This window comes from Nicotiana sylvestris, chromosome 9 (assembly GCF_000393655.2).
Source record: "Nicotiana sylvestris chromosome 9, ASM39365v2, whole genome shotgun sequence".
In the NCBI taxonomy this organism is placed as follows: Eukaryota; Viridiplantae; Streptophyta; class Magnoliopsida; order Solanales; family Solanaceae; genus Nicotiana; species Nicotiana sylvestris.
This window is the reverse complement of record NC_091065.1, coordinates 20,540,173-20,555,264: the sequence shown is the minus strand read 5'-3', so window position 1 is coordinate 20,555,264 and position 15,092 is coordinate 20,540,173. Positions and strand designations below refer to the sequence as shown.

Sequence of the window (15,092 nt, the reverse complement as noted above, 5' to 3'; positions counted from 1 at the left end):
CTAGATCTAGAGGCCCTCCACCTCCTCCTTATCTAAGCAATACAAAAGGCAAAGGAAAAACAAAATTGGACGACTTAAGTGGTATTCGAAAAGAGAACGTGGAAAATGCAGAAACTTCAGATGGCCAGAGTACTCCGGCACCAAATGATCTAGTCTTGAGACTGGAACAAAAGATATTGGAACTACAATAAGAGCTTGAGCAGGTCCTCAACTTGGCGAACCTATCCCTCACTTTGAATGTTCCCAACATTAACCAATAAAACACAAAGAACACAGCACCTCCCAAAACACACCGAACCAACATCCACAAAACCCTCCTGCACCGCATCAATATGCAACCCCACCTCAAAATCTCAATCCATTACCGGTACCAACTCCGCCACAACACCATCATCAATCAGTCCAGTACCCACCAACCGCCACTTACCACACTCCCCAGAACACACCACAACCTATTCCCAATCTTCAAAACTCAACCAATGACCATCACTACACCCAAGTCCCTGGCACTCATCAAAACAACCCCATATATGTGGAGAGCATACCTCACTCTACTCAACCAACTTCCTATATACCAGAATCAGCTGAGAAAGACCTGTTTATCAAGAACATGGCCTAAGAACTCAAGAAATTGACAAGTTGGGTTTAGGGTGTCGAAGGCGGCAAAGGGATAAAGGGTTTGAATTATGAAGACATGTGCATACAACCGGATGTAGAACTACCAGAGGGGTACAAACCTCCTCAGTTCGAGATGTTTGACGGTATAGGTGATCCTAGGGTTCATCTAAGGACCTATTGTGACAAGCTTGTTGGGGTTGGAAAAGATGAAAAAATCCGGATGAAACTCTTCATGAGGAGTCTTACTAGAGATGCTTTGTCCTGGTACATCATCCAGGATCCCAAGAAATGGTCCAATTGGGTAAGTATGGCATCAGATTTCATGGACCGAGTCAGGTTCAACACAAAAAATACACCAGATTTTTTCTATATCCAGAATCTTAAGAAGAAACCCACCGAGACTTTCCGCGAGTATGTTACTCATTGGAGGTCGGAAGCGGCCAATGTCAAACCATCTCTGGATGAGGAACAAATGAACAAGTTCGTCGTCAGAGCACAAGATCCGCAGTATTATGAAAGGTTGATGGTTATTGAAAACCATAAATTCTCCGATATCATCAAACTTGGGGAAAGAATCGAGGAAGGCATCAAAAGCGGGATAGTAACGAATTTCGAGGCATTACAGGCCAAAAATAAGGCATTGCAATCAGGCAGCATATCAAAGAAGAAAGACGTTGGGGCAGCAATGGTGGCTCAAAGGTCCGAAATCTCCATTTACCTATCGAGCACCTCCACCCACATATCAAACACCTCCCTACACATACCAAGCACCGCCACCTACATATCAACCATCATATCCCAGATATTTCCAACCAGCCACTGTCTATCATATCTATAACTCCCAACCATCTCATTTCCAGTCACCTCCTACTCGCCAAAATTATCCAAGACCAAGACCAAGACCAATTTTGACCGTAAGCCATGCAAACAATACACCGCTATTGCTAAACCCATTGACCAGTTGTATCAAAGGTTGAAACCACAGGTTACGTTACTCATGTTCCCGCTGTGGAATTAGAGAATCCATCGAATGGGTCAATCCTAACAAAACTTGTGTGTTCCATTCTGGTATGAAGGGGCACACCACTGACGAGTGTCGAGCATTGAAAGATAAGATCCAGACACTAATTGACAACAAGTTCATACAGTCAAAGGAAGCCACACCCAATGTTCGCAATAACCCTCTCCCTGACCATAGAGGTGGTGGGATACATGTGATAGAGACGAACGAAGAGTGGGTTCCTAAGGGGTCGATTGGGCTTATTAGGGAAGGTGATGACTTTAAACCCTCATTCACACTTGCTCCTATTGTAGTACAGACTCAGTCGCCAATCGAGGTTGAGGTAGCCGCATCAGTTCCATTTGAGGTAGAGGTGGCTCCACTCGCAGCCACCCCTGTTCCATTTGAAGAAGAAGTGGTCGCACCATTTACAGTGATAGTATCAACCATACCTCCTTTCAATTCAAAATCAATACCTTGGGATTATATTGCCGAAGCTAGGCAAAAAGGAAAGGCAAAGATGGAGGAATCCAAAGCCACACAAGGAATGACTAGGACCGGAAGAATCTATACACCTAAATACCTAGAAGGACCAAGTAAGGATGCCACTGCTAAGCAACCTATCATTGAAATAGGGCCAGATGACATTTGGAGGAAAGTACAAGCAACGGAGTATTCCAGCATTAATCATTTAAACAAAACCCCATCTCAGATATCCATCTTGTCACTGTTGCAAAATTCAGAAGCACACAAGAACGCTTTGATGAAGGTGTTGAGCGAAGCTTATGTGCCCAATAATATCACAAGCGGAGAAATGGCTAACATGGTGGGACAGGTGTTGGAAAGTCATAAAATCACTTTCCACGAGGATGAGTTGCCGCCTGAGGGTTTGAATCACAACAGGGCACTGCACATCACAGTGCAATACGAAGACTACTTCATTACCAGGGTCCTAATTGATAGAGTATCCAGTCTCAATATTTTCCCATTGACAACACCGAAGAGGTTGGGCAAAGGCCTATACGAGATACAAGAAGAGACCATGAACGTGAAGGCTTTTGATGGGTTTCAAAGAGCTACCATCGGAGAAATTAATATTTGTCTTCAAATGGGGCCTACGTGGTTCGATGTCGAATTTCAGGTGCTGGACATATCTGCATCCTACAATCTACTGTTAGGACGACTATGGATACACGCTGCTGGGCTTCTAGCATCAACCTTGCAATAGGCAGTAAAGTTTGAATGGAACCATCAGGAGGTGACCATTCATGGGGATGGTAATAACCCTATTTACACAAGCCAAACCATCCTGGTTATCAAAAACAGAAGAAGGCTAGGAGGAGAAACCTATCATCACATTGAACGTGTCAATGCTGTTGAGAAAGACAAATGGTGGAATAGCAAAATAGAAAGCATGCTGGCATGGTCTGGGTATGAACCCAGTAAAGGGCTTGGGAAGAACCTCCAGGGTATTACTAAACAGATACAACTGAAAGGTCATGGCACTACCTTAGGGCTCGGATATCAATACACATGGCAAGAGTATAATGATTAGTCGCCTCCATGGCGCGGACCATATTACCCTCTCGAGCAACCAGTGCCATATCTGGATCAAGCTTTTCACCAAGCTGACACAATATGGGGAATTGCAGAAGAAGAGGCATTAGCTGGGCTGAAGAATCTGTTCTTGGAAGACGAAGACATGGACTACAATGCAATAATTGAGGAGGAAGAGGAAGAAGGCCTCACTATTAAGACTGTGGAGAAGGGAGCTATTCTCAGGAACTGGACCGCCACACCATCCCGAGCCCACTGAGTCCCTGGGTAGCTTGGCAGATTTTATTTCTATAGCTATTCTAGGTATTTAAGATTTTTAGTAATTTTGTTTTAAAGACTTGTTTCGAAATAAATGCTCGATTCATCGAGTCGTACTTGTCTGGATATTTTTCAAGCTTTAATCAAATGCATTGCTCTTTAATATTTATTATTATCTCCTACATTTTTCTTTCTACAGCATTATTATTACTTTTTTTGATGAACCGGTGACTGTGACATGTAATGAGGCAACGAAATATGAGGTCAGTGATTCAGATGAAGAAGACGAGATACTCGAGGAAGTTGTCAGGGAGGTTGAAAACTTTGAGAATAAGCCCAAGTCCAACTTGGACGAAACCGAAGCAATAAACTTGGGGGATGTCGAGACCGTCAAGGAGACTCGCGTCAGCATTCACCTATCTCCAACAGAGAATGAAAAATACATTCATTTCTTAAGGGAGTATGAGGACATTTTCACATGGTCATATGATGACATGACCAGTTTGAGCACGTCTATAGTGGATCACAAGTTACCTACCGATCCAATGTGTCCGCCAGTGAAGCAGAAACTCAGAAAATTCAAACCAGATATGAGCCTGAAAATCAAGGAGGAGGTTACTAAGCAGATCAAAGCAAAAGTTCTCAGGGTAGTTGAGTACCCAACCTGGTTAGCCAACATTGTGCTAATTCCGAAGAAAGATGGGAAAGTCAGAGTATGTGTCGATTATCGAGATTTAAATAGAGCAAGTCCCAAGGACAACTTCCCACTGTCGAATATACACATCTTTATCGACAATTCTACCAAGCATGAACTCTAATCCTTTGTAGATTGCTTCGCGGGTTATCACCAGATCTAGATGGATGAAGAAGATGCAGAGAAAATAGCTTTTATTACATAATAGGGGGTATACTGCTACAAGATGATGCCATTTCGTCTAAAGAATGATGGGGCTACCTACATGAAAGCCATGACAACCATATTCAATGATATTATACACAAAGAAATAGAGGTGTATGTGGACGACGTCATTATCAAATCCAAGAGGGTCACAGATCACATAGCAAACTTGAGAAAGTTCTTTGACAGGTTAAGGAGGTGAAACTTAAAGTTGAACCCCACAAAGTGTGCAATTGGGGTTCCCGCAGGGAAATTATTGGGATTCATCGTCAGCCGTCTAGGGATCGAGCTAGATCCATCTAAAGTCAAGTCTATTCAGGAGTTACCGCCGCCTAGGAGAAAAAAGGACGTGATAAGCTTCCTAGAGCATCTCAACTATATCAGTCGCTTCATAGCACAGTCCACAGTCATATGTGAACCCATCTTCAAGATGTTGAGGAAAGATACCGAGACAAGCTGGACCAAAGATTGTCAGAAAGCTTTTGACAAAATCAAGAAATACATGTCCACACCACCGGTCTTGGTCCCGCTAGAGCTAGGACGGCCTTTTCTACTCTATCTATCTATATTGGATTGAGCCTTAGGATATGTTCTGGGACAACATGATGAGACAGGGAGAAAGAAGCAGGTCATGTACTACTTGAGTAAGAAGTTTACACCTTACGAAGCACGGTACTCTCTGTTGGAACGCACTTGCTGTGCTTTGTCATGGACAGCCTAGAAGTTGAGGCATTACTTCTATGCCTATACCACAGGATGGACCCTTTGAAGTATATATTTTAGAAACCCATGCCAACTGGAAAGTTAGCCAAATGACAGTTACTGTTAAGTGAGTTCGATATCGTCTACATAACTCAAAAGGCGGTCAAAGGACAAGCATTGGCAGACCATCTTGCTGAAAAATCGGTGGGAGGAGAATACGAACCCTTGAAAATGTATTTTCCTAATGAAGAAGTGTCATTCGTAGGAGAGGACATTACCGAAGCATACGATGGTTGGAGGATGTTTTTTGATGGAGCTACAAATTTCAAAGGAGTAGGCATTGGAGTGGTTTTGGTATCAGAAAAAGGTCAACATTATCTGGTATCTACTAAACTCAGATTTCCCTGCACCAACAACATGGCAGAGTATGAGGCCTACATACTAGGACTCAACATCGCAGTCGACATAAATATTCAGGAGCTGCTGATAATCGGTGATTCAGATTTGTTTATGCAACAGGTACAAGAAGAATGGGCCACCAAGAATTCCAAGATATTGTCATATTTGCATCATGTGCAAGAATTGATAAAGAGGTTCACAAAGATAGAGTTTCGGCATGTACCCAGAATTCAGAATGAGTTTGTCGATGCATTGTCCACCTTGTCATCTATGATACAGCATCTGGACAAGAATTTCATTGATCTCATCCCAGTAAGAGTCCATAATCAACCGCCTTACTGTGCTCATGTCAAGGAAGAGACGGATGGAAAGCCTTGGTTCCATGACGTCAAGGAGTATTTGGCGGAAGGAGAATATTCGGAGTATGCAAATCACACTCGGAAACGCACACTTCGGAGATTGTCCAATCACTTTTTCCACAGTGGAGGAAACTTGTACAGAAGAACTCCAATTTGGGATTGCTAAGATGTGTCGACGCAAAAGCGGCTTCTAAGCTACTCGAGGAGATACATATTGGGACCTGCGGCCCGCATATGAATGGTTTTGTTTTGGTGAAGAAAATACTTAGGGACGGTTACTTTTGGATGACCATGGAGACAGATTGCGTCCAGTATGTCCACAAATGCTACCAATGTCAAGTACATGCCGATATGATAAAAGTGTCGCCGAATGAGCGCAATGCAACAAGCTCACCTTGGTCGTTCGCTGCCTGGGGAATGGATGTCATCGGTCCTATCAAGCCCACTTCTTCAAATGGGCACAAGTTTATTCTATTGGCCATTGATTACTTCACAAAATGGGTAGAGGCTGCATCTTACAAAGTTGTGACCAAGAAAGTCGTCATAAATTTTGTCAAAGATCGTATTGTTTGCCGATTCGGAGTTGCCGAGTCCATTGTTACTGATAATGCCGCCAATCTCAACAGTGATCTAATGAAAGTCATGTGTAAAACTTTCAAAATCAAGCACAAGAATTCCACAGCCTATAGACATCAGATGAATAAAGTTGTAGAAGCGGCCAACAAAAACATCAAGAAGATACTAAGGAAGATGGTAGAAAACCACAAACAATGGCACGAGAAGCTACCCTTCGCTTGTTGGGATACCGCATCACAATTCGCACATCGACCGGGGCAACTCCCTACATGCTGGTTTATGGTACCGAAGCTGTCATCCCAGCCGAGGTGGAGATTCCTTCTTTAAGAATCATACAAGAAACTGAACTCAGCGATGCAGAATGGATAAGGAGCCGCTATGAACAATTAGCCCTTATCGATGGAAAAAGGATGAACGCAGTGTGTCATGGTCAACTTTATCAGAACAGAATGTCTAGAGCTTTCAATAAAAGGGTCAAACCAAGACAATTTGCGCTAGGACAGCTCGTGCTGAAGAAGATATTCCCATATCAAAATGAAGCCAAAGGAAAATTATCTCCCAACTAGCAAGGTCCCTACATGGTTCACAGGGTGCTGATTGGAGGACCACTCATACTTGCAAAAATGGACGGGAAAATATGGCCAAAACCAATCAATTCAGACACAGTTAAAAGATATTATACTTAGACTATTTACATTTCCTCATCTGATATAATTGAACTATGCTTGACCTGATTCCCGTTTAAGAGGGGATACGTAGGCAGCCTTATGGGTTCGGTCATATCATAATAAATTTTCATTTCCCCCCAAGATCAGAAACTGGGGCAGAATTTTGAGGAGGACCCTCAAAATTCCGGAACAAGTCCAGCCAAAGCCAACATATGTCAGATGGTCATAAATCGGTTAATAAACTAGGGCAGAATTTTGAGGAGGACCCTCAAAATTCTAACATAAGAAGTTGCAGTGTCTCTGAAACGTGTTACAGTCACTAGTGCATCTAAATTTACTTGATATTTCAATACTTTTCTAAATAGCGCTATTTTTTATCAATGATTGCATATTTTCGAAAACTCTATTTTTTCCGTATAGTCAGGTGTTACCCAGGGAAACTCAAACGAAACCCCCAAAATGGAGCATAGCAAGGCCAGCGGATAAAAGCACGAACCAACCTCCCCTCACAAAACTTACAATTTTTCTTTGAGCGCAGGCACATCCGACATAGCGATAGCAATTCGCAAACAAATGTACACGAAGCAAAATCATATAAAATAGGCTACCAGACACTGAATGTATCCCCAGCTAAGAAATATTCTACTCTTATTTGCTATCTGCTATTTGCATGAGGCTAATCCCTGCCTCCATATTTGCATGAGGCTAATCCCTGCCTCCATATTTGCATGAGGCTAATCCCTCGCCATCCAAAGTACGTACGCGCACCTCGCCTTGGCGTCACCAGAGATCTTTGTCTATTAGCCATGATACCCTATGAAGCGGTTCTCCTTCCCATTTCACAAGGTACTGGCTAGTAGCTACCTTTCTTCTTACGCATTTGTACTTTGGATGGCTAGCAATGATCGCCTCCATCCTCCGCCCATCGGATGCCCCTCCTTGATCTTGGCCTGAATCTTCCCATCACTCAACCAAGTCTAGCAGCTTCTCAAGCATCGAGTTCATGCTTCCACTCCCTATTTGGCTGTCCTCCGTGGTCCAGCCTTACTAGAAAACTTGAACACTCTGCTTGGTGCATCGTCTGAGTTCGATAGCATGCCATCACTTTGTAACTCGCCATCCTCTTCAACTATGTCCGTCCAACTTTTCTTGCTGCCACCACGCTCCATTTTCATGGTGCAAAGATGGACTTTGGAATCCCCTGCTTTCGGCTTAGATTCCAAGTGCATCCCTCCAATACAGGTGGTTCCCCCTGTGTCATCCTTATGTGCTTGAGCAAAGTTCCCTATCATTGCTGCAAGCTTCCCCAGCTCTGAGTATTCACTTGCCCGATGTGATCCTTCACAGAAGTAGCACCCTCCCTTAGGCACGTACTCCCTACCATTTTTCATACCCTTGCCATTTCTCTTGGACCCCTATCTGTTATGTGATGGACCCTTGCCATTACCCTTGTATACCTCGGCTATGCATTTCCCGTTGTCCTCATCATGATCTCCTTCATCCCTCTTGGTGTTGTCTTATTTGGACTTGGCAGGCTCCATCTTGAAGTCAACAAGTGACTAGGATACTCTGATGGCCCCGTTCACGTTCGCTATTTTATGTCTTCTTAACTTATGTTTTGCCCAATTTTGCAACCCATCCATAAAGTAGAAGAGGAAATCTTCCTCGGACAATGATGAGATTTGCAGCATTAAGGTAGTGAACTCGCGTATACTCCTGAACTATGGCCTCTGTCGGAGCTCCCTTAGCTTCCGCTAGTCTGCCACCTTGCATGCAGTCCGTGCACTACCATACTATTTTCGCTTAGTGACCTTCGCATTTATCCCTTCTGCAAGTACCAAGCCCTTGGTAAGTCCGGCCATGGTTCCCTACAAAACTTCATTCTAGCAATCTCTTGTATTCTTTCTAACATTCCTTAGTCATAATCTTTGTTCTGATACCACGTTCTTAAAGAATAGCTTGGCGGCTTCCTTGGTTGTGCAACCTGGTGAGGCGGGCATGAAGGTGGCATATTTGGAAAATCTATCCACGACCACTATAATAGTACCATAACCGTGGTACCTTGGTAGGCAAGTGATAAAGTCCATAGTCACGCTCTCCCATGGACGCTCTGCAGCTGGTAGTGGCTCCAAAAGTCCTCCAGTTTATATGAAACTGGGGCAGAATTTTGAGGAGGACCCTCAAAATTCCGGAACAAGTCCAGCCAAAGCCAACATATGTCAGATGGTCATAAATCGGTTAATAAACTAGGGCAGAATTTTGAGGAGGACCCTCAAAATTCTAACATAAGAAGTTGCAGTGTCTCTGAAATGTGTTACAGTCACTAGTGCATCTAAATTTACTTGATATTTCAATACTTTTCTAAATAGCGCTATTTTTTATCAATGATTGCATATTTTTGAAAACTCTATTTTTTTCCGTATAGTCAGGTGTTACCCAGGGAAACTCAAACGAGACCCCCAAAATGGAGCATAGCAAGGCCAGCGGATAAAAGCACAAACCAACCTCCCCTCACAAAACTTACAATTTTTCTTTGAGCGCAGGCACATCCGACATAGCGATAGCAATTCGCAAACAAATGTACACGAAGCAAAATCATATAAAACAGGCTACCAGACACTGAACGTATCCCCAGCTAAGAAATATTCTACTCTTATTTGCTATCTGCTCTTTGCATGAGGCTAATCCTTGCCTCCACATATTTGCATGAGGCTAATCCCTGCCTCCATATTTGCATGAAGCTAATCCCTGCCTCCATATTTGCATGAGGCTAATCCCTGCCTCCATATTTGCATGAGGCTAATCCTTGCCTCTATATTTGCATGAGGCTAATCCCTGCCTCCACATCTACATGAGGCTAATCCCTGCCTCCATATTTGTATGAGGCTAATCCTTGCCTCCCTATCTGCATGAGGCTAATCCTTGCCTCCCTATCTTGCATGAGGCTAATCCTTGCCTCCATATCTTGCATGAGGCTAATCCCTGCCTCCATACTTGCATGAGGCTAGTCCCTGCCTTCATACTTGCATGAGGTTAATCCCTGTCTCCATGGTCGTGTGAGGCTAATCCCTGCCTCCACATTTGCATAGGACTAAGCATTGTCCCTTCCTGCATAAACATTGCTCTATTCTAGTACTGTCTATTTGCTTTTCAATCGGGCTAAGCTCTGCCCTTCATTTCACAAGACTAAGCCTTGTCTTGTTAACATCATATTATTGCATCTCATGGGCTGAAATATCACCAACCTATCCAAAGGCGTCATAGTCTAAAAGACACTATGCCATGGCCTGAGGATTTCTCAAATTTGCATATCATTATTCAAAGGCGTCATGGTTCGGAAGCACCATCTTCATGGCCCGAGAACACCATTTCATGGCCTGCGAATCCCTCACCAAACAATTCATGGCCCAGGACATCATGGTCTGAGGACGTCATCCTTAAACCGTCCGAAGACAACTCTCATGGTCTAAAGGGAATCTGCATCATGTTTAAATTTTCGCACAAATACATGTTCGTAGCATCTCTTTATCTGTAGGTAACAAGTAAGCAACCGCTATCCTAGGAGGAGTGACCTCTCTCCAGTTCCTTCAACTATCTCAAACATAACCTCACCATAATTATTCTTTCACCAATCCTGAAACCTTGTGTCCGTTCTTGAGATGATTTCATCGGTATATTCCGCCAATGAATACGGAACTACACTCGGTCTAATTCTTGTAAAATTAGGGATATGTAGGTAGTTCAAAGACCAGAGTCCGGCCTCTATCTTTCAAAACATCTCATCTGGTCAAAATTGGTCATCATTTCTTTACCCAGAAACTCTTTCATCTTTTCTGGGTAAAGAGGGGCAGCTGTTGATACCCAATTTTTCTCTATAATATTTTTAAAATGCATACATACTTAAAACTATGTATTAGCATCAATGGCTATTTTCCATAATTATTACATCTTTTAATTAATTTATTTCAATATTTTCTTCATATAAATAATTGTAAAATTGCATCACAAATGAATTTAGAACATGTTTTAATTTAATATTACTATTATGATCCTATTGAGTTCAGATTATTTTATAAATAACCAAATCGGCAGCTTTTGGCTATAATTGCAATAACTTTGCAATTATAGTCCATGCGTACATTTTTATATTATTTTATCAGAAATTAGTCATTTGCATTTTTAAATACTAAATAACTATTTTTAAAACATTTCTATGTATGAAATTCATTTTTTATAATTAGTAATTATTTTACAAATTATTTTTAATCAATTATTTGGGGTATTTAACAAATAGCCTCTTTTATTTCAATTTTTAGCCTAAAATCTACCAGCCCAATACCTTATAAAAGCAAACCCAAAATCTACCCAGCCCAATTACCCCTTACTCGTCCGACCCAAACCCAGACCCAAATACCCGGTTAATTTCAACCCGCCCCACCTAACATCTAATTCTGGCCGTTGATCTCAGAAGATCAACGGCCCTAAATCAACCGACCCCTTTTAATATAGCAAAAAACCCTAACCCTACCCATTTCTTCCAAACCCGCTGCCCTCGTATGCTCTCACCTCTCACCCCTAACTTTACCCATTTCTGAACATCTTTTGAAAAAGTTGTGTTTTAGATGTGCTGTTTGACTGCCTATATACATGCAGAGGTAAAATATGAGCATTCTAAGTGTATGTCCTTATTTGTTTGTCCTATATTTTATTTGTCAGTCGCCTAGATTTTTCCCTTTTTATAAACCTTAGTGTCACATCCTTTGTTGTTAACTAAGTACACGTGCGGCACTTGACAACTCGCTCACGATCTTGCACAACTTGCTCATATTCTTGCTATGTCAAGTCAGCCTTACTACACTCAAGATCGCTAAGAGAATGGAAGAAAGAACACAAAAGAATTGTTAAAGGAAGCTTAGTATTAGAGAGAACTTGAATTGTTTGCTTGATTGATGAATTACAAATGAATGCCCCATATTTATACTAATCACATAGGGGCTAGTATGTAAATAATAATTGTTCTACAAGTCCTTCCGTATTTACAAATAAGTCCTTCTCTAGAATATTCTACATAGATAGAATCTTCTAAGGACTTTCCTAACAATTCTATAGGGTTCTAGGGTCTTCCTAAGGAAACCTCTATATTTCTCTAGAACCTTCCTACAAGTGCATAAATATGTAGAAAATTTCCAAGGAAATTCTCCATAGTTCTAGAATATTCCACCAAGATCTTGTCCCTAACTTATGTAACCATTCCATATGGAAAAAATATATGCCAAGCGGCACCTACGTGGCATGATGATGTGGCAGGTCATGACATTCTCCCCCACCCAATTTTGTGCCGCCCTCGACACAAAACATCGACACGTACGCGCACCTCGCCTTGGCGTCACCAGAGATCTTTGTCCATTAGCCATGATACCCTATGAAGCGGTTCTCCTTCCCATTTCACAAGGTACTGGCTAGTAGCTACCTTTCTTCTTACGCATTTGTACTTTGGATGGCTAGCAATGATGGCCTCCATCCTCCGCCCATCGGATGCCCCTCCTTGCTCTTGGCCTGAATCTTCCCATCACTCAACCAAGTCTATCAGCTTCTCAAGCATCGAGTTCATGCTTCCACTCCCTATTTGGTTGTCCTCCGTGGTCCAGCCTTACTAGAAAACTTGAACACTCTGCTTGGTGCATCGTCTGAGTTCGATAGCATGCCATCACTTTGTAACTCGCCATCCTCTTCAACTATGTCCGTCCAACTTTTCTTGTTGCCACCATGCTCCATTTTCTTGGTGCAAAGATGGACTTTGGAATCCCCTGCTTTCGGCTTAGATTCCCAGTGCATCCCTCCAATACAGGCGGTTCCCCTTGTGTCATCCTTATGTGCTTGAGCAAAGTTCCCTATCATTGCTGCAAGCTTCCCCAGCTCTGAGAATTCACTTGCCCGATGTGATCCTTCACAGAAGTAGCACCCTCCCTTAGGCACGTACTCCCTACCATTTTTCATACCCTTGCCATTTCTCTTGGACCCCTATCTGTTATGGGATGGACCCTTGCCATTACCCTTGTATACCTCGGCTATGCATTTCCCGTTGTCCTCATCATGATCTCCTTCATCCCTCTCGGTGTTGCCTTATTTGGACTTGGCAGGCTCCATCTTGAAGTCAACAAGTGACTAGGATACTCTGATGGCCCCGTTCACGTTGGCTATTTTATGTCTTCTTAACTTATGCTTTGCCCAATTTTGCAACCCATCCATAAAGTAGAAGAGGATATCTTCCTCGGACAATGATGAGATTTGCAGCATTAAGGTAGTGAACTCGCGTACATACTCCTGAATTATGGCCTCTGTCGGAGCTCCCTTAGCTTCCGCCAGTCTTCCACCTCGCATGCAGTCCGTGCACCACCATACTGTTTTTGCTTAGGGACCTTCGCGTTTATCCCTTCTGCAAGTACCAAGCCCTTGGTAAGTCCGGCCATGGTTCCCTACAAAACTTCATTCTAGCAATCTCTTGTATTCTTTCTAACATTCCTTAGTCATAATCTTTGTTCTGATACCACGTTCTTAAAGAATAGCTTGGCGGCTTCCTTGGTTGTGCAACCTGGTGAGGCGGGCATGAAGGTGGCATATTTGGAAAATCTATCCACGACCACTATAATAGTACCATAACCGTGGTACCTTGGTAGGCAAGTGATAAAGTCCATAGTCACGCTCTCCCATGGACGCTCTGCAACTGGTAGTGGCTCCAAAAGTCCTCCAGGCTGTTGTTGCTCAACCTTGTCCTGTTGACATACAAGACAAGTCTGCACATAACATTCTATATCTTCTCGCATGCGTGGCCAATAGTAGACTAACTTTACCAAGGGCCCGGTGCGACGTTGGCCTGGATGACCAGCCCACATTGTATCATGACTCTCCCTTATGATCTTCCATCTAATGTCTCCAAACTTAGGCACATAGACCCACCGACCCGTGGTAAGCAATATGTCGTCTTCTACCCAAAAATGTCTCGTTTTGCCCTAGTTGGCTAACTCGATAAGTTGTTTGGTTGCTGGGTCATGTTGCATGCCTTCTTTTATAGCCTCCCGAATATCCCATCTCGCTGAAGTGATTGTAGCAAGCTTGGCTTTCTGGCTCAAGGCATCGGCTATAACGTTACCTTTGCCCGGCTTATACTCCAGCACATAATCAAACACAGCCAAGAAATCCTGCCACCTAACCTATTTTGCTGTGAGCTTCTTCTGTGTCTGAAAGTATCTAGTAGCCACATTATCAGTATTGACCACAAACCTCGACCCGATTAGATAATGTCTCCATGTACGAAGGCAATGCACAATGGCAGTCATTTCCTTCTCTTGTATCGTGCAACGCAGCTCCGTCTTATTTAACTTGCGGCTCTCAAATGTTATGGGATGCTTATCCTGCATCAGAACACCCCTAATGGCAAAGTCTGAGGCATCTGTGTGCACCTCAAAAGTCTTGGCAAAGTCAGGTAATGCCAAGACTGGATCCTCTATTACAGCTGCCTTAAGGCCTTCAAACGCCTTTTGACAATGCTCCGTCCAAACCATGGCTTGTTCTTCTTTAGCAACTCAGTCAATGGTGCGGCCTTTGCTGAGTATCCACTGATGAACCAACGATAGTAGTTAACAAGGACAAGGAAGGATCTCAACTCAGTTACATTTATGGCTGCATCCCACTCCTGGATAGCACGTACCTTAGCCTCATCCATGCGTAGCTCGCCATTGCTAATGACATGGCCCAATAAGTGCACCTTTGATTGTGCAAACTCACACTTCTCTCTCTTAATGTATAGCTCGTTCTCCCACAAGACTTAAAAAAACCTTCCTTAAGTGCTCCATGTGTTCCTCCAAGGTGTTGTTGTAGATGACTATGTCATCTAGGTAGACTACCATGAACTGATCAAGGTAGGGATGAAAAATCTTATTCATAAGGGTGTAAATGTGGCCGGTGCATTGGTTAAGCCGAAGGGCATCACCAACCACTCAAAGGCTCCATATCTCATCACACATGCTATCTTTGGCTCATCCCCTTCGGCAATGTGA

At 43.0% G+C, this 15,092-nt stretch overlaps 1 protein-coding gene across 1 annotated transcript; it reads left to right on the top strand.

Moving 5' to 3' along the window:
* Positions 1-925: 925 nt before the first annotated feature.
* LOC138877313 (uncharacterized) lies at positions 926-5,957 on the top strand. The gene is made up of 9 exons (XM_070156912.1): positions 926-1,317; positions 1,604-2,759; positions 2,874-3,114; positions 3,271-3,377; positions 3,512-3,546; positions 3,633-3,837; positions 4,336-4,520; positions 5,432-5,552; positions 5,712-5,957. The coding sequence occupies exons 1-9, from the start codon at positions 926-928 to the stop codon at positions 5,955-5,957; spliced, it is 2,688 nt and encodes an 895-aa protein (XP_070013013.1).
* The last annotated feature ends 9,135 nt before the right edge of the window (positions 5,958-15,092 follow it).

Bases quoted from the DNA above. Each gene is read 5' to 3' on its own strand.
- LOC138877313 (XM_070156912.1), top strand. From the start codon at position 926: ATGGCATCAGATTTCATGGACCGAGTCAGGTTCAACACAAAAAATACA. The intron at 3,378-3,511 runs GTGGAGAAGGGA...TTTGTTTTAAAG, and splicing joins AAGGCCTCACTATTAAGACT to ACTTGTTTCGAAATAAATGC. The intron at 3,547-3,632 runs GTACTTGTCTGG...TTCTTTCTACAG, and splicing joins AATGCTCGATTCATCGAGTC to CATTATTATTACTTTTTTTG.